The 27,923-nt window shown below is 40.6% G+C and overlaps 1 protein-coding gene and 1 long non-coding RNA gene across 3 annotated transcripts in view; one reads left to right on the top strand and one right to left on the bottom strand.

Moving 5' to 3' along the window:
* The window catches only part of fbl (pantothenate kinase 3 fbl), a 57,029-nt gene extending 30,151 nt beyond the window's left edge, over positions 1–26,878 (top strand). For both annotated transcript variants that reach the window (XM_028175034.2, XM_028175032.2), the window contains 10 exons: positions 13,467–13,555; positions 15,187–15,311; positions 15,996–16,174; positions 17,032–17,205; positions 19,542–19,685; positions 20,210–20,361; positions 21,221–21,397; positions 21,922–22,057; positions 22,910–23,025; positions 23,365–26,878. In XM_028175034.2, coding sequence (XP_028030835.1) covers positions 13,467–13,555; positions 15,187–15,311; positions 15,996–16,174; positions 17,032–17,205; positions 19,542–19,685; positions 20,210–20,361; positions 21,221–21,397; positions 21,922–22,057; positions 22,910–23,025; positions 23,365–23,470 — 1,398 coding nt within the window. In that variant the 3' untranslated portion in view covers positions 23,471–26,878. The remainder of the gene's footprint in view (positions 1–13,466; positions 13,556–15,186; positions 15,312–15,995; positions 16,175–17,031; positions 17,206–19,541; positions 19,686–20,209; positions 20,362–21,220; positions 21,398–21,921; positions 22,058–22,909; positions 23,026–23,364) is intronic.
* Positions 1–27,923, bottom strand: part of LOC149500060 (uncharacterized) — a 255,500-nt gene that overhangs the window by 102,868 nt on the left and 124,709 nt on the right. The gene's annotated exons all lie outside the window — the stretch shown is intronic.

Raw genomic sequence — 27,923 nt, 5'->3', positions numbered from 1 at the left:
CTCGGGCAGCTGTTAGCAAATCCCACCCCTCCTGGCTGAGTCTCTGCTCGCCCACCTGTCCTGGTGAAACTGGAAAGGCCTTCGGGCCACCAGTAATCCTTAAATCATAAAAAAAACATCTTCATCGCCTGTAAGCACTGAGAGTGGATCCGGTGGTTCCGATAAGACATGTTTCGGGCGATGGCGACTCTGCGTTGCTCCGTCGTCTATGTGCTTAGTGAGAGTTTTTTAAAGTTCCCGATAGCGTAGAAGTTAACTCATGTTTGTATGCAGTTGGAACAGCGCCCCTAGCGTCAAACGTAGACAAACGTTCAGAGTCCATACAAATTTGAGGTAACTTTCAATTAACGTGTTCGAATCCCGCAGGCGGGTACAAATTTTTCTAATGAAATACGTATTGAACAAATGTTCACGATTGACTTCCACGATGAAGGAATAACATTGTGTAATAAAAATCAAACCCGCAAAATTATAATTTGCGTAATTACTGGTGGTAGGACCGCTTGTGAGTCCGCGCGGGTAGGTACCACCGCCCTGCCTATTTCTGCCGTGAAGCAGTAATGCGTTTCGGTTTGAAGGGCGGGGCAGCCGTTGTGGGTGCCGGTATTTAAGTTGTAAATGTCTATGGGCTCCGGTAACCTCTCAAAGCCGTTGTGGGTGCCGGTATTTAAGTTGTAAATGTCTATGGGCTCCGGTAACCTCTCAACACCAGGAGGACCGTGAGCTAGTCCACCCATATAAGCAATAAAAAAAAAACTTTTACGCTATAGAGAACGTTAAAAAACTCGTAATATAATCACACTGGGTCGAATACGTGACGTGCTTACCAATATTGTGACATCAGTCCGGCGTTACAATTGCATTGTATACTGGTTGTCTCACACTGTTTCGCGGCTCAGATGTTGATAAGTCGGTCCGTGGTATGCATTCGTGCGGGCTCACATTACGCTCTACCACTAATATATATAATAGCGTATACATTATTGGGATACATGTAAATGCGTAATATTTATAGTAAATAATAATAATAAACTGGTGGTCGGACCTCTTGTGAGTCCGCGCGGGTAGGTACCACCACCCCGCCTATTTCTGCCGTGAAGCGGTGATGCGTTTCGGTTTGAAAGGCGGGGCAGCCGTTGTAACTGTACTTGAGAACTTAGAACTCATATCTCAAGGTGGGTGGCGCATTTACGTTGTAGATGTCTATGGGCTCCAGTAACCATTTAACACCAGGTGGGCCGTGGCTCATCCACCCATCTATGCAGTAAAAAATAATAGTAATAATAACTAGGAACAAATCACGCCCGGTCATCCGGCTCTATATTAGGATTCCCTGTTTTACGGACTTAGATACGGTCAAAGACTTACATACGTACTTATATACGTTTTAAATATATATACTACATATATTAAAATATGTAGGTTATCAACACGCAGACAATGAGCTAACAGACCTGTTCATCACATGAACGTATGCTCGATGTGGGAATCGAACCCGCAATGTTCGACACAAAAGTCAAGGCTGCTTAACTACTCGACCACCGAGTCAGTCTATAATAAAGCTATATAAAAAAATAAAAAAATTGAATTAAAAATAGTGTAAGAAAAAATGATTGTGTTGTAAAAAAGCGTGGGGTGCTTTTCAGGATATTATCAATGTAACCCTTCTACTATATCTGTTCATAAAATATTTATACCATGCACCCCACGCTTTTTTTACAATAAAATCGTTTTTCCTACACTATTTTTAATTCAAATTTATTAAAATTTATTTTCAATTTTTTAGTTGGATTTTCTATAATAACGTATTTTGTTAGTTTTTTTAAACTTGCAGTTTTTATAATAGTTGAATTTAAATTTTTTCAATTATTTTTTCATATTGAATTGTCATCGGTCCTTAATAAGTATACCAAATTTTAAGTTAATCCGATGTTTTGAAGGGGGTCAAAATCATGTTCAAAGATTCTGTTACAAATATACATACTAAGATACATACGTCTGAAGCTAATAAAAGCGTATTGAAAAAATATATTTGAGCAGTTCATTATTGGCAAATGTAGGAGGCATTTGGATGTTTGATTTTTAGCCCTTTGTCTGTGATTTCATTCGCGTACTTGGCAGGAAAAGAAAACCGTTGTCTTTTTTTTTTTGCAAATGCATATCTTGGATGGATGGATCTTGCGCAAGCAAACAAATACGGTCTTGTTTTTTTTTGTCCTTACTCCACAATGTGGGGTCGACGCAGAATGTCCTTTATTTCCATTCACGCCTCTCGTCGTATGTAATTTCTGCACTGACATCCTTATCGCGTCATCACGGATACTCCCGATCCACTAACGATGCTTTTAGGCACCTCAAGCACCGGTCACCGTCCTCTTCAAACCCGTCGCTTGCGACGCAGGGCCCGACGAGTAAATTAACCCACAGACACAGCCCACTGAGTTTCTCGCCAGATCTTCTCCGGTGGTAGATTCTGCATTCTGCGAAGCACTGCTCTTGCAAGGACCGGTGTTGCAACACTTGCGATTTGAGCCCCGTGAGCTCACCTACACGTTAAGGAGAAGCTGAAATAGCCTCTCAAGGCTATCAGCATAGGTAGGGACAAAAAAAAAGACATCCTTCACACAGACAGACCGAGAGAACAAATACACAGAACAAACAGACAAACAGACAGAATATATCGCACCTATAGAAATAAAGTGGCTTAACTAAAAATTTAAGAAAATGCGTTTTATACCTATACGACTTAAGAATTCTATTATTTTATCAAGGACATTTTTTTAAATCTATATCTATACTTATATACTATACTAATATTATAAAGAGGAAAGATTTGTTTGTTTGTTTGTTTGTTTCGAATAGGCTCCGAAACTACTGGACCGATTTGAAAAATTCTTTTTCCATTAGAAGCCGACATTGTCCCTGATGAACATTTCATGTATGTTTTAATGTTTCCGAAGCGAAGCGAGGGCGGGTCGCTATATATATATAAAAATGAATTACCGTTCGTTAGTCTCGCTAAAACTCGAGAACGGCTGGACCGATTTGGCTAAAATTGTGGTCTTGAATTATTTGTGGAAGTCCAGAGAAGGTTTAAAAGGTAGATAAATATGAAAATGCTCGGAATTAAATAAAAATAACAATTTTTTAAATGTCCCCCGTCGGACGGATTCCTTTTGTTTGTTTTAAGTTTATTTTATACAAAAGTTTAGGTCTTTTATTTTTTGATTGAGGCACTACGAAGTCTGCCGGGTCAGCTAGTTAAAAATAAAATTTCAATTGTGGTTAAAAAAAGAGACAAAGTACCTACATAGTTCCGTCTCTTTTAAATCAAGCGGATACCTTGATTTATAAGGTATGTGCTTTAAGGGTTATAGTATTAAAATCAATATGGAATCTTTTCAATACTTCAATTACATTTTTTACGTTTACAAAAAAAAATTCTATTTAAATATGTACTTATCAAATATTCACGATTGACTTTCAGGGTGAAGGAATATAACATCGTGTAATAAAAATCAAACCCACAAAATTATAATTTGCGTAATTTGCTGGTGGTAGGACCTCTTGTGAGTCCGCACGGGTAGGTACCATCGCCCCGCCTATTTCAGCCGTGAAGCAGTAATGCGTTTCGGTTTGAAGGGCGGGGCAGCCGTTGTTACTATACTGAGACCTTATAACTCATATCTCGAGGTGGGTGGCGCATTTACGTTGTAGATGTCTATGGGCTTCAGTAACCACTTAGCACCAGGTGAGCTCGTCCACCTATCTAAGCAATAAATTAAAAAAAAAATTTTGAATTTAATGACTTCAATTCTATAATTGCGATATGTGTGTAAATAATTAACTGATATATGGTTATGCTTACGAATGTGAGTAGTTTGGCTATAAATTTTTAAACTTCAGTCATTAAGCAAACATAAATTGACAAGTGATAATAAATGACTAACTAACTAGCTACTGTATTTTTCGTTGTGTTATATTAAAAATAAGCTGAAAAAGAAAATTTAGCTAGGACCATAAATCGTCTTCTCGCATTAAAACTGTCAGGCGGGTACCAATTTTTCTAATGAAATACGTACTCAACAAATGTTCACGATTGACTTCCACGGTGAAGGAATAACTACGTGTAATAAAAGTGAAACTCGCAAAATTATAATTTGCGTAATTACTGGTGGTAGGACCTGTTGTGAGTCCGCGCGGGTAGGTACCACTGCCCTGGCTATTTCAGCCGTGAAGCAGTAATGCGTTTCGGTTTGAAGGGCAGGGCAGCCGTAGTTACTATACTGAGAGCTTACAACTTATATCTCAAGGTGGGTGGCGCATCTACGTTGTAGATGTCTATGGGCTCCAGTAACCACTTAACACCAGGTGGGCTGTGAGCTCGTCCACACATCTAAGCAATAAAATAAAAATCTCAGAACTTGCAAATTTTACAGGAGAGTGTTTTAAATGTTTAACATGTAAAATTTTTTATATTAATCATTTTTGCAACATTTTATTTTTATTTTTTAGTAGTTATATTATCTGTCTTTTAAATTAAAATAAAATTATGTATTAATTTTGTTAATAGTAGTCAAAATATAGGTAAACTAAAATAATTAAAAAATAAAACTAAACTACGCTCTTTTGACAGTATTTATGAGAAAAATACTGGTGATACCAAATGTTTACGCATATTAACTCAATTTCGAATATTTTTGGAAATTGTACACTTTTAATGCGAAAAGGCGAAATATCTTTAGCGGAGTTAGATAGTGACTTCGATCGGGAATCGAATCTAATCTGGAAACGATGGTAGGAAAATCTGTTGATGAACTAAACAAATATGTTGCTTGAAGAAGGTACTTACTGGTGGTAGGACCTCTTGTGAGTCCGCACGGGTAGATGCCACCACCCTGCCTATTTCTGCCGTGAAGCAGTAATGCGTTTCGGTTTGAAGGGCGGGGCAGCCGTTGTAACTAATCTGACACCTTAGAACTCATATCTCAAGGTGGGTGGCGGCATTTACATTGTAGGTGTCTATGGGCTCCGGTAACCATTCAACACCAGGTGGGCTGTAAGCTCGTCCACCCATATATGCAATAAATAAAGAAGAGAAAATAAATTATTATTATTATTTGTTCTTTCTCATTACCCTCTGCTGGGGTGTAGGGCTCGAATCAAATCCTTCCATTTACATCGGTCTTGGGCAGTCTGTTTTAGCTTCTACCACGACGCCCATTTTATTTTCTATTTTTTAGTTCGATTTTCTATAAAAGCGTTTTTTCAAGCTATTATTTATTTTAATATTTATATTTATACTTATTGTACACAAAAAAGAAAATACAATAAAAACAGATTTAAAAGAAATGTCTAGATACTATGTACAAATGCGAGCTTAACTCATTCATGAGTTTTCTTCCAGCAAACCAGCATTAGCAGAGAGAAATACGATGTATAAGAGGGGAAAAGTGTACAATATAAATTATTTTTCATTTTTTAGTTGAATTTCAATTTTTTTTTTTTAATATTTATTTGTCATCGGTCCTTAATAAGTATACCAAATTTCGAGTTAATCCGACGTTTTGAAGGGGGTCAAAATGATGTTCAAAGATTCCGTTACATACCAACATACATACGTCTGAAACTAATAAAAGCGTATTAAAAAGCGTGGTCCCGGGCTCCCATTATCCGACACTTAAACCAGGTATGTCTACATTACTCTGAGCGTTTCTCTTTTTTTTTACCTACCTAAACTGGTAACCTAGGGAGGTTATGCCAGCGTAACCGGGCGAGTAGATGAGCTCACGGGGCTCTAGCCTGACGTCGTTGCTAACACTGGCCCCAGTAAGAGCAGTGCTTCGCAGAATCTACCACCGGATCGGAAACGCGACCCACCGAGAAGATCCGGCGAGAAATTCAGTGGGCTGTGTCTGTGGGGGAGCAGCATTTCCCAAAGAGGTGTTTTAGCTGATATCGTGGGGATCGCAATTTCATTGCCATGTTAATATTAGTTGGTTGAGACCCTCCCCTCCCCCCTGATCCCTGGTCGGATAACAAATTGTTACAATTTTATCGCTACGTAAAGAACACCCTTGTTTACTACGTACATAAATATGTATGCTATGTACGTGTTCATTGACTTTGAGAACCACTGCTTTTGTTTAAAAAAAAAAAAAAGAATTGAATCAAGTTTTTGGTAATTACGTTTTAGGATAGGTTAACGGCGGCGCGCCTTTTTTGTTTTTATTTAATTATACGAACGGCAAAGGGAACATAAACGTCCTCAATTCGATGGAGGATTATGATGCACTTTTATGACCGCTATGCCACTACGCCACGTTACTAGGTGTGTGGCCGTAAGATATTTGACAGATGCCTGAATCGCGCTTACGACATTTTCGAGATAAGCTTGCATATATACAAGTTCCGAACAACAACATTCGGACCGTCGGTCTACCGAGCAAATATCACCCGCTCGGTGGAAGATCTTCCCTTTGTCGTATACCTACAGGTGGGTTTCTAAGTTTGGGTCTGAAGGAATTCTTCGAGTTTCCTCTTTCGTTTTGGGAGCATTGGTGAACAGAATGACTAACACCCTCTTTCGCTTCAAATAAGACATGAGTTGTCATAGAATAAAAAAATAATTGTCAAAATCGCCCTAACGACATTTCCAAGGTAAACTTTGTAATATACATGTCGGTAATGGCCGACAATTATGTCTCGCTAATGTCCATTCGTCGTGATTTCAGTGCACGAAGTCTTGATATATTCAGAGTACTACAATATATCACGACACACCAGTTCCTAGTTTGACTGCAATCAACTCTATAATAGGTATAGTCCGTATTGTTTTTCTGCCTCTCTAAGGGATATTCTACGCTTTTTCCCCCTACCTATTCGCTGGTAGCTTAAGAGGCTATTCTAGCTAAGCTACGGGTAGGTGAGCTTACGGACTCAAACTGAGAGAAATTGCTAACACTAGCCCTAGCAAGAGCGGTGCTTCGCAGATACTTCTGCGCGTAATGGACGTTTACAGCGTTTATTCCTCGTTGAACAACTTGACGCGTTAAATAGGTCGTTGTACCCCCTTACATGGGCACGGAACAGGTGTTAGGGACAAACCCCGCTGCCCAGGCAGAAGCTCCCTGCCATGAAAGGCAAAGGTAAGGCTGATGTTGGGAGGAATTGAGAGGGGGGTTGTTCGTAGCGTAAACGGCCGCATTGTACATCTATATATACTTATACTTAACACGGTTAGCCAGGGGTGACGCCTGGCACCACCCTGCCTATTTTTGACGTGAAGCAGTAATGCGTTTCGGTTTGAAGAGCAGGGCAGCCGTAGTTACTTTACTTGAGACCTTAGCACTTATATCTCAAGGTGGGTGGCCCATTTACGTTGTAGATGTCTATGGGCTCCAGTAACCACTTAACACCAGATGGGCTGTGAGCTCGACCACTCATCTAAGCAATAAATAAAAAAAACTGAAAAAAAGAACAAATCTTTATTTCTCATATGCATGTTATTATAATAATTACGCGAACACAAGCTACCTTATGCGGTGTGTTTGTGTTTTTCGCGCGTTTTTTTTTTGTTATTTATAAACCAAATTTAGCATAACGTGTTAAAACGTTTTTTTTTCAAAGCGTACAGATCAACGTTGCTAATTATTGGCACGTGTTATTGACGTGCCGGAAATTCTTGATTCGCACGAGCCCTATTTGTTTCTTTCCTATTTAAGCCGATAGCCTTGAGAGGCTATATCAACGTAACCCAACAAGTAGGTGATCTGATCTCGCGGGCTCTAACATAACGTTGGACGTTGGACGATGCTAACACTAGCCCTAGCCCTAGCAAGGGCTTTATAGGGTTATATCTATATAAAGGGAACTTTGAGCGTATATTATTTCCATGCGATCGACTTGTCGTCGTCTTGAAGTCGTCGTGGCCTAAAGGATAAGACGTCCGGTGCATTCGTATGTAGCGATGCACCAGTGTTCGAATCCCGGTACTAATTTTTCTAATGAAATACGTACTCAACAAATGTTCACGATTGACTTCCACGGTGAAGGAATAACATCGTATAATAAAAATCAAACCCGCAAAATTATAATTTGCGTAATTACTGGTAGTAGGACCACTTGTGAGTCCGCGCGGATAGGTACCACCGTCCTGCCTATTTCCGCCGTGAAGCAGTAATGCGTTTCGGTTCGAAGGGTGGGGTAGCCGTTGTAACTATACTGAGACCTTAGAACTTATATCTCGAGGTGGGTGGCGCATTTACGTTGTAGATGTCTATGGGCTCCAGTAACCACTTAACACCGGGTGGGCTGTGAGCTCGTCCATCCATCTAAACAATAAAAAAAAAAAGTATTCTCACACGTGTCAAGAACCGATGAGGATATAATAATTTTTTTTTTTGCGTATATGGTTGGACGAGCTCACAGCCCACCTTGCGTTAAGTGGTTACTGGAGCCCATTGACATCTACAAAGTGCCCCACCCACATTGAGACATAAGTTCTAAGGTCTCAGTATAGTTACAACCGATGTCGAACCGAAACGCATTACTGCTTCACGGCAGAAACAGGCGGGGCGATGGTACCTACCCGTGCGGACTCACAAGAGGTCCTACCAGTAATTACCAGTAATTACGCAAATTAAATTAAATTAAAAAAAAATTTAGCTCTAATAACCTGACCGGATAGTATACTTTGTGTAATTAATTCGGTTAGCCTTTTAAACGTCATTTTTAATTAAAAATATATTATCAAATTGACCGCATTCGTCGTAACAATGGAGTCGTTTCGTTTTGATTTGCATACGAAATGTCCGTTTTGAATTGTTACTTTGTATTTTCGTCTCATGATCTTTGACCCTGAGCAGGTTGCGATGCAAACTAGGAAAGTTAATAAAAATTTTGTTGCTGCCTATAAGCGGCCTTTTTCCCCTACCTACTCTAGTAACCTCGAGGGGGGTTATTCTAGATTCGCCGAGCTAGTAGGTGAGCTCACGGGTCTCAAACCTGACGACGTTGCTAACACGAACCCTAGCAAAGTCGTGCTTCGCAGAATCTACCACCGGATCGAAAACGCGACCCACTGAGAAGATCCGGCGAGAAACTCAGTGGGCTGTGTCTGTGGGTTGATTTACTCACCGAGCCCTTCGTCGCAAGCGACGGGTTCGACGAGAACGATGATCGGTGCTTGAGGTACCTAAAAGCACCGTTAATGGATCGGGATGATCCGAAATGACGTGTTTAGGGCAGATCTCTCTGGAAACGCGCTGCCTATAAACGCAACGGTTCTGGGTAGTCTGAATGAACTTTGGCCCGGTAGCGGGCGGAGTGTTAGTAAAAACGAGATGACGGCATCATCTCGAACAATACAAATACTTCTGAAGGTTAAATGTGCAGCGTGTCGTAAGTTACCGACAGATTCAGATGAAATATTGGAAAATTTAAAAAAAAAAATTGAAAATAAATTTTAATAAATTTGAATTAAAAATAGTGTAAGGAAAAATGATTTTATTCAGGATATTATCAAAATATTTATAACTATTAATGATAAGCATTGAGGTGTCACTATTCTGCCTAACTCTTAGCAAAAATCGCGTGTTCCCGTTTGAAAAATCTCACTCGTTTAATCAATATAATTGGGACCACAACTTAACTAATATAGTCAGCACAATGGGCTCCGCATAATCTATACTAATATTATAAAGAGGAAAGATTTGTTTGTTTGTTTGTTTCGAATAGGCTCCGAAACTACTGGACCGATTTGAAAAATTATTTTTCCATTAGAAGCCGACATTGTCCCTGATGAACATAGGCTACTTTTTTTTAATTTTTTTTTTTTTTTTTGTTTCATGTGTGTTTTAATGTTTCCGAAGCGAAGCGAGGGCGGGTCGCTAGTCTATACTAATTGCATATATATATGTCGTGGATAACGACTTTAGTAATATTAAGACATTGTTTTGATTACTGTTTTAAATGATAAAATGTTGTTTTGATAAATATCACAAAAATGTAGGGTAGACTCCGTAACGCCAGAGTATAAAATGGCGGTACGTGGACAGAGCCGTCTCAATCCGTGTCAGACAGACAGTCAGTCCGTCTCAGGCAGGCAGTCAGTCAGTCGGTCTGTCGGTATGTTGGAACGAAACTGTCGGTTTACCCTGTCATTGTGAAAATTATGTGTTGAGTTACAATAATTATTATTCGAAAGGTTTCATTGACTAAACTGAGTTCTACCGAATACGAATGACGATGGAAATTACCGCTCAGCCATCCCTGGCGCGCCGTCATATAAATCTACAGTGGTTTTTACGGATGTTCCGTTATAACTACCGAACCATGCATCCGATTGACTTGAAACTTGGTATTCATGTAGAAAATACATGCACTTCATGGATAGGCTAATATTTATATGAGTGTTGGACTCCCTAATAATAGTGACAATAAATAATAATGTTCATTTTAAATGCCCAGCGAAGCGGACGAGTACGGCTTGTAGACTCATATAATCGAGACATTAATATAATTTATCCTTAACCATACAGATTTTCGCACTTACCAAAAAAAAGACAAAAGAAGACGTTCAAAGTGCAAAGAGACAAAATCTGACAATTGACAACCAAATATTTATTTTTTGTTGAAATTTCTACAAAAGCTTTTTTTTTTTAGTTTTATTTTTTAAACTATTAAGTATTTGTATTTCAGTTTTTAGTTGAATTTCAATTATTTCAATATCATTTTTTCAATTTTTAAAAAATCATCTGAATCAGTCTGTAACTTATCCGAGAAATAGGTGATCGGCGCGCCTAGTAATTTCCCTTTTTGGTTGAATTGTCATCGGTCCTTAAATCTGTTTTATGCCAAATTTCGAGTTAATCCGATGTTATGAAGGGTGTCAAAATCATGTTCAAAGATTCCGTTACATACTAACATACATACGTCTGAAGCTAATAAAAGCGTATTAATAAATATATATTACTGGGAACCAATCGCACACGATCATCCGCTCCCAAATTAGGATTCCCTGTGTTTATTTATTTATTTATTTATATTTATTTATAAAGATAAAAAACACCCAAACGAAGAGCAAACAAAATCTGTTCATCACACGAAAGGTTGCCCGATGTGGGAATCGAACCAACGACCCTCGGCGCTAAAGTCAAAGCTGCTAATTAATTCCACCGCCGAGATAGATCAATTATTAACAGTATTAAATAATGCACGATCGCTAACATTTCACCGCGGATTTACTGTGTTTCCTTGCAAAAAAACCAAATATTTATCTATATAATTATTAGTCGAGATAAGCCTGTCCATTATCAGTATTTTATGGGACACTTGTTATCGTTGGCAGCACACGTCGGCCTAAAGATAAGCTGACGAATGTATTGCTTGTAGCGGATATAGTTTAACCCATAGAGACAGGTCACTGAGTTTCTCGCCGGATCTTCTCAGTGGGTCGCGATCCGGTGGTAGATTCAACGATGCACTGCTCTTGCTAGGGCCAGTGTTAGCAGTCTTGGGCCAGGTTGAGCCCGTGAGCTTACCAACCGGTCCCCGAGTAGCTGGATAAGCCCCTTAGCCTTACCAACGATCATGGTAGAGTAATTAAAAAAACTACTGGTCCCGCAGTAGTCGAAATTTGACTATAATTAATTGAAAATAAAAGTCTCAACATTATTATGGTTCTATTGTTACAGATTTCGCCAAGACTACACTATAGACAAATACTCGTAATATTAAAGATAAACAATATTAACCTATTCTTAATTTGACAACAGACTTTAAGCAATAACAAAAGTTTGACAATAAACAAAGAGTATATTAATTATATAAGTGTGTGTATCAAATACATGGTAGTGTGCGTAATGTTTTCTTTATTGATTTAATGTATTTTTTAATAAATAATTTGAAAAAAAATATTGTATTCTGCACTTCTTCTCGACATTCTCTATAAGTGTGGAAAATTTCAAACTTCTCCGTCCGCGCAATTTTAAAAAAAAAAGGGTACAAAGTTTTTGCTTCACGTATTAATATTAAAAATTTTTAAATTTAATTTAAATTTATTTGCGTAATCACTGGTGGTAGGACTTCTTGGGAGTCCGCACGGGTAGGTACCACCACCCCGCCTATTTCCGCCGTGAAGCAGTAATGCGTTTCGGTTCGAAGGGTGGGGTAGCCGTTGTAACTAGACTGAGATCTTAGAACTTATATCTCGAGGTGGGTGGACGCATTTACGTTGTAGATGTCTATGGGCTCCAGTAACCACTTAACACCAGGTGGGCTGTGAGCTCGTCCATCCACCTAAGCAAAACCGTCAAATTTTCGTCCACATTGTCCTAATGAGTACTCGTTTTCTTTGTTGGTTCTCAAACAAGCCCTTCTTAATGACAAGGAAACATTTACAAATGACCCGAAGACATTAGGACATGAAGACATTAATGTTGCTTAGAAACTATAGAACTGTGGTACTTAGTCGGACCGGTCATTGAGTTAATCGAAATTATTTAGTGTGGTTTTTTTTTGCCAGAACAGAAACTGTAAAACATTTCCGCAAACAGACATGGGACACCCGCATATATATTACAGCGTGTTCCAAAATTCAATGATAAGCGGGTACCAGAGGCAAGGTCTGGTCTTAACTAGTCGAGAGAAAAAATATAAAAAATAACTAAAATTCTTCTTCTTTCTCGTTTCCTCATTACTGAGGGTCGTGACCACCTTGGTCCAGTTTTTGCACCAGGTTTCTCCAATATTGCCTGTATTCGGCCTGCTTAATGGCGCCCGGGACGCTGGTGTTTGTGGCCTCCTCGACAATGTCCGTCCACCTGGTTGGCAATCTTCCTCCACGTCTCTTTCCTACCACGTGACCTACATACAGATAACTAAAATTACTGGGAACAACTCATGCACGGTCGTCCGACCCCAATTTAGGGTTCTCTGTGTTATGGGTTCCAGAGACTGACATATTGACGCAATAATAATTGTTTGTGGTTGAAGCTCATGGCTGAAATTTTGTATATAATTGTAAACATAAAAAAAATCGTAGTAATAAGTAGATAACTAATTTATTTTCGTCAGATTCAGTGAAATTAGACTTATGTAGTCTGTGTGGTGGACTCCACTCTTTCAAAGTTAGTTCATTAATAAAACCAATGCTTTCTTTAAATAATAGTTAAAAACAAAACAATTCGCTCGCAATCAAGTTTGAAAAGTTTTATGGTAATCGTGATCAATTCATAGTGTTTATCAAGTATTGAGGGAATAAAAGAATCAATACTTACATGGATCAATAGATATTTGCATCATATCATGGTCAACTGAACGAATTATGTCATTCGAAACCAAAGATTTGTTACAAGATTTAAAAGAGTGATTTAAATCTTCCAAGGAAAAAGATTTATAAATCACTGATCTCACTGGTGATTTGGTTTGCGCATCGCTACTAAACGGAAACAAATTTGTTTTAGATGCGTCTTCATCGTTGTGAGGGCTGCCTAGCGGCGTGCGGCAGAGAACGCCGCGCCGCCCTCTCTTCAACCCCTAGACCCCTCATCAGGTAAACCAATTGATAGAATTATTAATTTGCTCACACAAAACCATAATCATTTAAACATAATTCCTTAGCGTGGTATGGACATGTGATGCGTAGAGAGAAGATCCATGTGACTAGGAGATGTATGGAAATGGTAGTGCAAGGTAGAAGGGGAAGAGGTTTTTTTTTTTTTTTTTTTTTTTTTTTTATTGCTTAGATTGGTGGACGAGCTCACAGCCCACCCGGTGTTAAGTGGTTACTGGAGCCCATAGACATCTACAACGTAAATGCGCCACCCACCTCGAGATATAAGTTCTAAGGTCTCAGTATAGTTACAACGGCTACCCCACCCTTCGAACCGAAACGCATTACTGCTTCACGGCGGAAATAGGCAGGACGGTGGTACCTATCCGCGCGGACTCACAAGTGGTCCTACTACCAGTAATTACGCAAATTATAATTTTGCGGGTTTGATTTTTATTACACGATGTTATTCCTTCACCGTGGAAGTCAATCGTGAACATTTGTTAAGTACGTATTTCATTCGAAAAAATTGGTACCCGCCTGCGAGATTCGAACACCGGTGCATCGCAACAACGAATGCACCGGACGTCTTATCCTTTAGGCCACGACGACTTCTAAAAGGTCTCTAAGGTCGACCGAAGAAGACACGGATGGAGTGTGTGAATGACGATATGAGAGAGAGAGGAGTGAGTGTTGAGATGACGGCTGATAGAAGAGAATGGAAGAGAAAAATTTGCTGTGCCGACCCCACCTAGTGGGATAAGGTGGAGAAAATCCTTTTGTCATTTAGTAACTTTAAGGAAGTAGGCATCATTGGCGATGGATCTTGCGTCATACGTGGTTGGTAAGTCCACCTTTTTTTTTCCTACCAATTCTAGTAACCTCGAGGGGCTATTCTAGATTCTCCGAACTAGTAGGTGAGCTCACGGGTCTCAAACCTGACGACGTTGCTAACACGAACCCTAACAAGAGCAGTGCTTCGTAGAATCTACCACCGGATCGTAAACGCGACCCACTGAGAAGATCCGGCGAGAAACTCAGTGGACTGTGTCTGTGGGTTAAGAAGTCCGCCGGTATTGAGGCCGTCAGCGCAAAAGTAGCCTAATCTCACCATAGTTAGTATGGAGATAATGAGGCTCGAATTTACTTTTACTCTGATTCGTAGGCAAAAGTGATAAGCGCAAAAATAATGTTTACAACGCCATCTGTTATCTATGGAACTAGGGATACGTCGGTTTTGCATCAACATTTAAATAAATTTCAGCTTTTAAATAAATTTCAATATACATAAGCATACAATATACATACAATATACATGAAAAATTGTGGGCTAAGTCACTTTTGCGCTGACTCCCTTGTATACTTTGAGTAAATGAAAACGTAGAAGTTCCATACGTCTTTAATTCTCGGAGTTTCTCGCCGGACCTTCTCAGTGGGTCGCGTTTCCGATCCGGTGGTAGATTCTGCGAAGCACTGCTCTTGCTAGGGCCAGTGTTAGCAATACCTCCGATTTGAGCCCCGAGAGCTCACCTACACGCTAGGGTAACGCTGATACAGCCTCTCAAGGCTATCAGCATAGGTAAATGCTTAAACAGTTCTCCGCGTCAAACACCATCTCTTTCCCCCAACAGGACTAAGCTATTGAAACGAGCAAGACGTAATCCGTACTCGCCTCCGCACGCAACGACAAAGGAACACTTCCCAGCCAAGATGGCGGAGTCCGCACCGCCCACGCCACCCGACAATAACGCCCCACGTAAGTGCTCTCATTAAAAGTAAACCGTACTTTCTTAACTGGCTTCTAAAAAATCGAAGAGGTTCTTAATTCGATAGTGTGTTTGATGCGAGTTTTTTAACGTTCTCGATAGCGTAAAAGTTAACTCAAATTTGTATGGAGTTGGAACGCTTGCCTTCGTTTGCCGTGTGGTAAATTGTACCAAGATCCCAGTCATTAGTTTTTGGGCTATCCTTAATGATGCATATTTAATTTACTTCGATTACATTAATGATGTTCTTATTTTACTTTTAAAATTTTGTTTTTGTTATAATTTTTGTATTCATTATGTTAGAGCTAAGATTGGCCGGGCTCTCGGTCTATCGACAAAATGTTGATCGTAGTTTGGATCGCAGCTTTCTAACCTAACTCCTAGTCTTTATGACTCTTAGACTTTGCGACTCTTAGACTTTGCAATTCTTAGAATTTGTTACTCCTAGGCTTTGCAAATCCTTGACTTTGCAACTCCTGGACTTTACAACTCCCAGACTTTACAACTCCTAGACTTTAAAACTCCTAGACTTTAAAACTCCTAGACCTTGCAGCTCCTAGACCTTGCAGCTCCTAGACCTTGCAGCTCCTAGACCTTGCAGCTCCTAGCTGTGTTGCCCAAAGCTGTCTGTTAGTTTTACGAACAAATCAAAATCCTCTGAACATGCTACCCAGCGATGCCCTGGTTCGGCATGGACATTGGGGGTACGCTGACGAAGCTGGTCTACTTCGAGCCCCGCGAGACGAACAGACGCGAACTCGACAAGGAGACCGAAGTCCTGAAGAATATAAGAAGATACTTGACGAGGAACTCGGCTTACGGGAAGACCGGGAGAAGGGACGTTCATCTGCAGGTAATAGTGGTGGGATTACTGGTGGGACGGTTTGGGTACGTGCTGATACAGGAGGCCAGACTCAATGGCGCTAACGTCCGCCGATTTTTAAATATAATGGTGACGCAGCTACATAGGCAGGACGACACCTGACCGTATTAAACTGATCCTTAGAATAAAAGTGTCGATACACTCACCTCTTCCTCTGTCCTGAATTCTTATTGTCCGGAACGTTTCCGCGCCCGAATAACGGAACAGGTTTTTGTTTCTACCTCTTCTAGTAACCTCGAGGGGTTATGCTAGATTCGCAGAATGAGTAGGTGAGCTCACGCAGCTCAAACCTGAGAACGTTGCTAACATTAACAAGGGCGGTGCTTCGCTGAATTTACCACCGGATCGGAAACGCGACCCGCTGAGAAGATCCGCCGAGAAACTCAGTGAGCTGCGTCTGTGGGTTAATTTACTCGCCGAGCCCTTCGTCGCAAGCGACGGGTTCGAGGAGAACGATGACCGGTGCTTGGGGTACCTAAAAGCACCTTTTAATGGATCGGGAGGATCCGAAATGACGTGTTTAGGGCGATGTGGACTGTTTACCATTCGATCCGCGGGATCGGGAAGATGAATCGAATCAATCACTAGCGCACTAAACCGCACAGCACAATCGTAGACAAGACCCTCAATACACTGGTGATCTGGTTAAGATACCCAAAAAGTGCTGTGTGTTGAACGCGAGCTACATTGTAGGCGGAGTGAGGGGTGGAAGGTTTTTTTCGTTACGGAATGTCATGATTTCGAGCTCAAGGACCGCGATAAAATCTATGCAATAGCTTAAAAAAAATATCACTTCTATAATGACCGGTTCTCCCCTCCCCTAATAGATGGAGAACGTAACGATAAGAGGCCGCAGGGGCACGCTGCACTTCATAAGGTTCCCGACTTCGGAGGTCGGAGCTTTCCTCCAGCTGGCCCGCTCTAAGGGCATGGCGGATCTGGTGAACACAATCTACGCGACAGGGGGGGGCGCGTACAAGTTCGAGGAGGACTTCATTAAGGTATAAACTATGTAGACATTGATTTATTTATTCTTTATTGTACACACAGTTAATAAAATATAATAATTGTGTAAAAGTTATAAAATGGCGAGCTTAACTCAACAATTGAGTTATCTACCAGCTAACCGTTTTTAAAGAGGGTGAGCTTTACATGGGTGGGTAGAAAAGTACAATCTAATCAATTTACTTATTGATACACTACACAATAATAATAATAGTAACAATAATAAATAAAAACACTAATACATAATATATCAGACTATATATATACATGACGGAGGAGAAACGCTGAAGGAATGTTTTTAAAAAGTGTGACGTCAGCATTGTTGACGTCACGGTCATTAAGTTCTCGATGATGACTCATGTTTGGGCTTCCAAAACAAAACTTCACGAGAACTGCGTATATTGCACGAGAAGCATAACAACGTTACAGAGAGATCCGTACTGTACTACGGCTTTGACACGAATGACCCAACGCTTTTTTTTTTTTTTTTTTTTTTTTTTTTCTACCTAAGCTGAGAGCCTTGAGAGGCTATGTCAGCGTAACCCTAACTTTTGTAGGTGAGCTCACGGGGCTCAAACCTGATGACGTTGCTAACACGAACCCTAGCAAGAGCCGTGCTTCGCAGAATCTACCACCGGATCGGAAACGCGACCCACTGAGAAGATCCGGCGAGAAACTCAGTGGGCTGTGTCTGGGAGTTAATTTACTCGTCGAGCCCTTCGTCGCAAGCGACGGGTTCGACGAGAACGGTGACCGGGGACCCAACGCTAGACAACACGGCCGTATTTATAGGACTTCGTACACGTCAGCGTGTTTACAAGTATTAAACACGTGAGCGTGTTTACAAGATTTTAAAGTATTGAAATTACAATAAAAGGGACTGTTTAACATCAATTTCTTATCACAGAGTAATTAGTTGATGATCTTAATAGTAAATAGTCATATTTGCGCCGACATACACAATTACACACATAAATAATATAAAAATATACATACACACACGTACATATAATGAAATACATAAAATAAATACATATAATACTAAATCGATAGACAGTGCTCCTTTAATGCTTATTATAATATTTTTTTGCCTTTAATAATTTCATTTACAGTATATACGGTAACTAGCTTAGTCCTTTGTCAAAATCTTCATAAATTGTCGATAGTCTTAATAGTTTTTTTTAAGGGATTTTATGACCTGGTAACTAAGACCTTTGGGTCAAGTCTTATTTTTATTTTAATTAAATCTTTTGAATAATCTAATTGAAATATATGAAAAATGAAATGAAATGAGATGAGATGATATGGGATGAAATATAATCTCAGTAAAATGGTGGTCATTTACTGAGGTTTTTGCAGTGGACTTTTTGGTGGATCCCGAGAAGTTGCGTCCAGCGGCTTTGTTTCATTTTCCTTTTATTACGCCAACACTTTTATTACGTCTTGCTCATCTTTTAACCGTCTTCGCCATCGTCCTTTTTTGTCATTCTCTTTTTCTTTTCATACCGTTTTCTCTCACTCACTATACCGTAGTGACTATACTGAGACCTTAGAACTGATATCTCAAGGTGGGTGGCGGCATTTACGTTGTAGATTCAGAAATCTAATATTAAAAAAAAAACTACAATTAAAAAAAAAAAGCCCGCTGAGTTTTTTTTTTTTTTATTGCTTATATGGGTGGACGAGCTCACAGCCCACCTGGTGTTAAGTGGTTACTGGAGCCCATAGACATCCACAACGTAAATGCGCCACCCACCTTGAGATATAAGTTCTAAGGTCTCAAGTATAGTTACAATAGTTTCTTGCCAGTTCTTCTTCTCAGGACGGAGCCTAGTTTTTTGTGAATTGGCGGTAGTTCTTTTTGACGTTCAAAAAGTATGTACTTTCATTTATGTCGAATATTTTTTTTTGATTTGATTTGAGATGACTATGGACTCCGGCAACCACTTAACACCAGGTGGGCTGTGAGCTTGTCCACTCATCTCTCTCCTCTTACGCACTTCCACACTCTTTTCACACGTTCCGTTCTTACCAATCCTACATCTATACTAATATATAAATCTACAGTGGTTTTTACGGATGTTCCGTTATAACTACTGAAACGTGCATCTGATTGACTTGAAACTTGGTATCCATGTAGAAAATACATGTACTTAATGGATAGGCTAATATTTATATGAGTGTTGGACTCCCTACACCAGTTGCGGGGGCGTTGATGATGAGAATCTTTGTGCGAGTGAGAAATAATGTTAATTTTAAATGTCCACCGAAGCGGACGGGTACAGCTAGTTCTCGTGTATAAATTAAAACTCGAACTCATTTTTAAATTCAGGAGGTGAATATGCGTCTCTCGAAGATGGACGAACTAGACGCTCTGATCGCGGGCGTTTTGTACGTGGACTCTATGAATCCGAGGGAGTGCTACTATTGGGCGCCGCCAGACGAGCAGCCCGTGCACCAGCTGCCCAGCGACACGGTGAGTTGCACACGCAACCAACTAGATGGCGTTACTGTGGTGCTTAGTACCGTCCTTTGACGAGAGATGGCGCTGATCATGTTTTTTTAGCGTGGCATTTTTTTATTACATGTACAACGTAAATGCCGCCACTCACAACGGCTGCCTCGCCCTTCAAACTGAAACGCATTACTGCTTCACGGCAGAAACGGACTGGGTGGCGGTACCTACCCGTGCGGACTCACAAGAGGTCCTACCACCAGTAATTACGCAAATTATAATTTTGCGGGTTTGATTTTTATTACACGATGTTATTCCTTCACCATGGAAGTCAATCGTGAACATTTGTTGAGTGCGTATTTCATTGGAAAAATTGGTACCCGCCTGCGGGATTTCAACACCGGTGCATCGCCAGATACGAATGCACCGGACGTCTTATCCTTTAGGCCGCGACGACTTTAAACCGACTTCAATTGAGGAACCTCTTCCTTTGTTTTTGAAGTCCGTCAAAATACAGTTTTGGTTTTTTTTTGTTACATTCCCAGCCTCCTTACTTGGAAGCCGCCCTCAGCCAATACGTTCGCAAGCCCTACGATTTCTCCTGTCCCTACCCGTTCCTGTTGGTGAACATCGGCAGCGGAGTGTCCCTGCTTGTGGTCAACGGACCGGACAACTACTACAGAGTCAGCGGGACCAGGTACGTCCTCCATGTCATGATGATACGTAGAGCCTCGTGGTCTGATGCCGGTAGGGGGTCTTGTGGTCCGCAAGGGTAGACATATAGACCCATATGTCGCTTGGTATGGTAAAGTGGTCAACGGAACCTGTTGGCATCAATGGGTGCCATGGTTACCGGAGCCCATAGACATCTGCAACGTAAATGCCGTCACCTATCCTGAAATATGAGTTGTAAGGCCTCAGTTTTAACAGTAGAACGGCTGCCCCGCCCTTTTAACCGAAACGCATTATTGCTTCACGGCAGAAACAGGCAGGACGGTGGTATCTACCCGTGCGGCCTCACAAGACGTCCTTGATAATGTCGTGAGCAAGATTCGGGCATCCGTCAAATATCTTATGTTTTTTATTTTTTATTGCCCTTGTAGGCAGACGAGTATACGGTCCACCTGATGGTGAATGGTTACCGTCGCCCATGGCCATCAGCAATGCCAGGGGCAGAGCCAAGTCGCTGCCTACCTGCTACCTACTGTTCTATGATGGCTGTCCGTCACAATGTCATTCCTTCGTGGTGGAAGTCGTCCGCGTGCATCATGCGTCTCATGAATTACTGGTGGTGGGACCTCTTGTGAGTCCGCACGGGTAGGTACCACCACCCTGCCTATTTCTGCCGTGAAGCAGTAATGCGTTTCAGCTTGAAAGGTGGGGCAGCCGTTGTAACTATACTGAGACCTTAGAACTGATATCTCAAGGTGTGTGGCGCATTTACGTTGTAGATGTCTATGGGCTCCAGTTACCATTTAATACTAGGTGGGCTGTGAGCTCGTCCACCCTACTAAGCAATAAAAAAAGTTGATGGCACCGCCTCGCCTTGCTTGCAGTCTCGGCGGGGGGACCTTCCTGGGGCTGTGCTGTCTGCTGACGGGCTGCAGCAGCTTCGAGGAGGCGATATCTCTGGCGGCGTCCGGAGACAACACCACCGTGGACAAGCTGGTGCGCGACATATACGGCGGGGACTACGCGCGCTTCGGCCTGCCCGGGGACCTGGTGGCCAGCAGGTAACGGCGCGCCTCGTGGCCTAAAGAATAAGACGTCCGGTGCATTCGTGTTGAGCGATGCACCGGTGTTCGAATCCCGCAGGCGGGTACCAATTTTTCTAATGAAATACGTACTCAACAAATGTTCACGATTGACTTCCGCGATGAAGGAATAACGTCATGTAATAAAAATGAAACCCGCAAAATTGTAATTTGCGTAATTACTGCTGGTAGGAAGGAGCTCTTGCGAGTTCGCGCCTGCCTATTTCTGCCGTGAAGCAGTAATGCGTTTCGGTTTGAAGGGTTGGGCAGCCGTTGTAACTATACTGAGATCTTAGAACTTATGTCTCCAGGTGGGTGGCGCATTTACGTTGTAGATGTCTATGGGCCCCAGTGACCACTTAACACCAGGTGGGCTGTGAGCTCGTCCACCCATCTAAGCAAAAAAAAAGGACTCATGTGGTGTTGTCGATGTCCAAAAGCGACAACGACCACGCGTCATCGTTAATATGACATTTAATCATTTTTGATTATTATTTTTTCAGCTTCGGGCAGATGTGCTCCGCGGACCGAAGGGCCAAGGTGTCAAGGGAGGACCTGGCGAGGGCCACGCTGGTCACCATCACCAACAACATCGGCTCGATAGCGAGGCTGTGCGCTTGCAACGAACGCGTCGAGAGGGTGAGTGGTATATAACTATATCGCGATGCAGTGTGACGTCATACGTGGTCATCACGTCGGATCCTCCCGATCCGCTGACGATGCTTTTAGGTACATCAAGCACCGGTCATCGTTCTCGTTGAACACGTCACTTAAGTTTCTCGCCGGATCTTCTCAGTGGGTCGCGTTTCCGATCCAGTGGTAGATTCTGCGAAGCACTGCTCTTGCTAGGGTCAGTGTTAGCAAAGGTTTGAGGCCCGTGAGCTCACCTACATGTCAAGAAGCTGAGATAGCCTCTCAAGGCTATCAGCATAGGCAGGAAAAAAAACTAACCCACAGACACAGTTCATTGAGTTTCTCGCCGAATCTTCTCAGTGGGTCGCGTTTCCGATGCGGTGGTAGATTCAGCGAAGCACGGCTCTTGCCAGGGCCAGTGCTGGCAAATTCTTTCAGATCGAATCTATCAACTACCCGTTAATGATTAACTACAATAGCTTAAACTACCAATGAGTAGGTTAAAAAAAAACTAAGTGTTTCAATTGGGCCGTGGACGATTTATATGCGTTTCATTCCTAATTCGTTTAGTCATTTTCGTATGTTCGAAGCAACATACATACTATTTTATTCTCAATATAGTTTATTAACTTTAAATTCGATTTTGTAAATATTAAATTCAAAAAGTAAGAATTTTATTATAATTATTTTAAAATTAACAAACCTGGAAATAAAAATAAAAAAGAAGAAAACGTAAAATCCTTACATCTCAACGGAATGTCTTCAATTTGCAAGTTTATAAAATTGAATTTGCAGTTACATTAAATATATTATTTGCAAAACAGATAATAATATACTAATTGAAAATTTATTTTCTAGGTTGTATTTTGCGGTAACTTCCTACGAGTGAATCCGTTGTCGATGAAGCTTTTGTCGTACGCCATGTCCTACTGGTCGAGGGGAGCTTTGAAAGCACTGTTCTTGGAGCACGAGGGGTGAGTTTCCGAAGCGTGCGTGGCTTGATTGGTGAGACGATGTAACGAAAGATCCGAATTCACATTTCTAAGCACACTGTCGACGGAGCAACGCAACGCAACGTGGCCCGAAATATGTTTTATCAGAACCCCCGGATCCACTCTCAGTGCTTATAGGCGATCAAGAGTTCGACGAGAGAACCAACCCATAGACACAGCCCAGGCCCACTGAGCCCATCGCTACATACGAATGCACCGGACGTCTTATCCTTTAGGCCACGACTACTTTGAAGTAGCCAGTAGACAAAATAAGTTTGGGAATCTCTGATCTAAACCAGATCTATTAACGGTTGTCCCCAGCTACTTTGGGGCCGTCGGTTGTCTCCTGCACCTCGACGCGGAGAACCACAAGAAGCTGCGGAACCGCACGCCGCCGACGGGCGACGCCGCGCACGCAGACAGGTGAACCCGAACTGACAGCTGTCAACTTGACGCACGTCCAAACCGACGTTTGACATTTGGGTTAATATTATAATAATTATCGTTATGTACTACATATTATTATTATTTTCCATTAATTTTAATTATGGTTGTGGCGTTCGTTGTCGTCGCCGTCGGGGACGCGAGACGGTCTTGGTGTTTGAAGTGCTCTCAAAATTTGTAAAGATAATGATAGGTCTTTTTTTTTGGTGTTTAAATGTAACTTGGGTAAATAAACAAACAAAGAATATTTTTCTTCTACCGATGCCGAAAGTTCGGTTTTCGTCCCGCTGTACAGGGAAGAAAGTGTAACTTTTCTCCCTGGGTACTGACGAGTGCGCATGCGCGTTAAGTGTCTACATCTGCTCTCATGGACCTAAAATTCTCCGCCATTGTTGTGCTCGGGTAATTTGCAATATTGTGTTTAGTATAAAAGTGAAATAAACAAAAAGCAACAAAATTTAATAGTGAAGTATTAAACAAAGATGAGTTCATCAGAAAGTTCTTATTTAATTAGTAGTAGTTTATTTAAAAATATATGAGTGTGGGGAGCTTCGCCCCCCCTATCCCCGCCAGGGCTTCGCCCCTGGACCCCACCGGGGCTTCCGGCCCATTACTCCACGAACTTTCGGCTTGGTAGGAGAAAAAATAGTATGTGCACCACGGGAAAAAAGTTGGACATTTCCTCCCGCGTGTAAAATTGGACAAACACGTGGAGGAAATGTCCAACTTTTCTCCCTTGGTGCCCAATGTACTATTTTCGTGCTATACGATTACAATAGAAGCTTTAGTTTTAACAAGAAAAGGAATTTAGTTATGTCTCGTGCGCTCTTGCGACGTTAGCTGAAAGTGCGAGCGAGACGGAAGTCGACTATGAAACGAAAGAAAGAAACTTGCCAAGAACAATTGTATTGAACAAATTATATTAATTGTTGTTTAGTGTAGCTAAAGTCCGAATTGTTCTCAAAAATGATTAAATGTTGGCTGCGAGTGTAATGCATGGAAAGTACCAACTTTTCTAAATGTAACTAAGGTGCTTTTCTAACTCCATCTGTCGGTCGGGGGGCGTACTATAAGAGAAAGCTTCTCTTTGATAGGAGAGTAGTAGTATCTTATACATGACTTCATTTGTAACGATTTTTGTCTTTCAATGAATATAAATACAATAAATACTGAATATCTGTATTTAAAATGTCAACGGTTAAATACAAGAGTCGTTCGCGGACTAGGAAAACTATGGAGCATTCGTAAACCATCAAAATAATAATATGTAAAAGTTTGTTTTACAATAATATTAGTTATTGATTTTAATCATTTTTGAAATTTGAATTCTGTATGTAAAATAAAGTTTACAGGGTAAACTGCACTATTATTGACACACCTCTTGTATTCTTGTATTGTAAGTGGTGTATTCTTTGATGGCGAAAAAATCAATCAAATATTTATATTATTTTTTACAGTGATTCATATTTTTTTTGTTAGGCTATCCATTTCGATTGACTAAAGGAACGTAAGGCATACAGCCTATATATTTTACTAAAAGAACGAAGCCATTTTGTATGTTATACGAACTATGGAAATGGAATTTCATTGAGGCAAACAAAAAAAGTGGCAAAAATACTGAAACTCAATTAGAATTTTCCGAAGAAATCAAAATATTGAAAACATCTAAACAGGAAACAATAATGGATTAGCAAAATAAAATAATATAAATTAATTATTAGTCTCCTAAGGATTCACACGAAATTCGAGTTGCTATTGTGTAAAGTTTTGCTACCACCAAACAAAATTAAAAATTAAATTAAATCCCCTTGATATTTTTAAGTGAGTGTGTTAATAATAGTTCGGCTTACCCTACACGAAAAAAAAAAAAAAATAAAAAAAAAAAACTAGCCTAATGACGGATACATGTGTTATTATAAATATAACAAATGAATGTTTGTAAAAAAATGTTTACGAGTCGTTGATTGAATTCAATAGTGACGAGAGAAAAGCGTTATGTATAGTATAGATAATGGTAATATTTTAAAACATCATAGGCAAAGGGATATAATTGTTTTGTGTAAAAATTATAGAGGTTTATGGAATTTTTCTTTTTGGCTCCATTTTTACTGGTGGTAAGACCTCTTGTGAGCCGCCCCGCTTATGTCTACCGTGAAACAGTAATCCGTTTCGGTTTGAAGGGCGGGGCAGCCGTTGTAACTATACTGAGACAGAACTTATATCTCAACGTGGGTGGCGCATTTACGTTGTAAATGTCTATGGGCTCTAGTAACCACTTAACACCAGTTGGGCTGTGAGCTCGTCCACCCATCTAAGCAATAAAACAAAAAAAAGCCTAAAACAAAACGAGTGCGAGAACTTCCCGTTGTTACTCTAGGAAAAAGCTTAAAGCATTTTCCAATTAAGCTTTTCCTTTTTTCAAACGCTTTTATTGAATTTAACCCATGACTACAAAATTTAACATTCAAATTTCGCTGTTGTTTCAATTTGTTTGATGTTAATATCAGAAATGTTTATATAGATTCGTTGGGCGTATATAAAATGTTTTACAGATAAATATTTAAAATTATGAAGCAAAATATTGTTGTTACGGTGCTTGCGTGAATATTCTATCGATTTTCTACCATTTTGGGTGAATATTCTATCGATTTTCTACCATTTTGGGTGAATATTCTATCGATTTTCTACCATTTTGGTAGTATTTCTGTTTTGTTGGTTATTGTTGTTGTTCACGATTTGAATTGACTGAACTAATCGACAGTTGTTTATGACAATGACAATCGATTCGAGAATGTGTACACATGTATAATTGTCTCTTATTTAGGCACATAATTCTGCATCACATTCTCAACTTGTATAAGTCGATCACAGTATATATATAAAAGTTTCAGTCAATCATTTTTTATTAATTTCGAATGTTTTTATTTGAAATCTGTATTTGGTAACTTGTATTTGTTTAAACTGTCGACGTTATTATTAGTTTAAAATGAAATGTGTGAAAATCCTAAACCGTACAAATATATAAAGAACACTCTACGCTTATTTAATACGATAAATGGTTTTGGTTATTACGTACTCATACTACTGTTGGGGTAAAATTGGGAATGCACTGATCTGCGTATGTATGGGGCCCCGTGAGCTCACCTATTCGTTGGGTTGCGCTGGCTTAAGACCTCAATATTACCAGCATATGTTTTTTTTTTTGTTGGTCAGTAGGAAATCGCTGGAGTTCCGCCCTCCACTGGGGTTGGAGGGCGGGGCATGTCGGAGTCGAACCGACTAAAACCTCCTGTCGCATGACCCGAACCTCGCATGAGACAGAACTCGTGAAAATGCAAAGGGGGGAAAGTGAAGCGTTTAGCCATCACCCTCCCCCTCAACCAGCATAGGTTGGAAAAAAAAAATATTATTCGCAGAATGGACCGATGTTTTCATTATTTCTTGACATATCGTCTTCTCGCATTAAAACTGTACAATCTCAAAACTTACTGTTACAAGAGATTGCTTTAAAGGTTTAACAGTAATGTAAGAAGAAAAAGTAGAAGTAACAAAAGTTTGTAGCCAGTTTTGTCAAAATTAACAATAGTATCATATCCCCTTCATCCACTCATGTCTTCATATATTTATGGGTCGTATTTGGTAATTTTTTATGCGATTGGTGCGCGGGAAATACATTTTCAATAGGGGCTTTTCGTTATCCGTATTAGTGACCTGGTGGTGGTAGTTTATCTATGTGTTGTGAGTCCACACGGGTAGGTACCACCGCCCTGCCTGTTTCTACCGCAGTAGTGCGTTTCGGTTTGAAGGGCGGAGCAGCCGTTGTAACTATACTGAGGCCTTAGAACTTATATCTCAAGGTGGGTGGCGGCATTTACGTTGTAGATGTATATAACATCAGGTGGACAATGATATCGTCCACTTATTGACGCATTAAAAAAAAGATGGCTGTATATCATTATGTGAGTATGTGATTGATTGAAAATTTAATGTCTCCAAATGAGTTAGTAGTCGCATTTAGATATCGAGGGGTGCAAGGCTATTTGTTTTAAGCGACATTTATCTTTGTAATTAAAGATTAATTCGCTATTAGCATCAACGGTTCGATGTTTTTAATTGAATTTCTTTTTTTTTCCCTACCCATGCTGATAGCCTTGAGAGGCTGTTTCAGCTTCTCCTCGACGTGTAGGTGAGCTCACGGGGCTCTAACCGGGAGTTTTGCTAACACTGGCCCTAGCAAGAGCGGTGCTTCGTAAAATCTACAACCGGATCGGAAACACGACCCACTGAGAAGATCCGGCGAGAACTCAGTGGGCTGTGTCTGTGGGTTAATTTACGATGACCGGTGTTTGAGGTACCTAAAAGCGCCGTTAGTGGATCGGGAGGATCCGTAATGAGGTCTTTTGGGCGACGTCGACAACTTCAATTAAGTTTACTGC

Source organism: Bombyx mandarina, chromosome 24 (assembly GCF_030267445.1).
Source record: "Bombyx mandarina strain Sakado chromosome 24, ASM3026744v2".
Classification (NCBI taxonomy): Eukaryota; Metazoa; Arthropoda; class Insecta; order Lepidoptera; family Bombycidae; genus Bombyx; species Bombyx mandarina.
The sequence above is the reverse complement of the archived record's forward strand: the minus strand, read 5'-3'. Positions and strand labels throughout refer to the sequence as shown.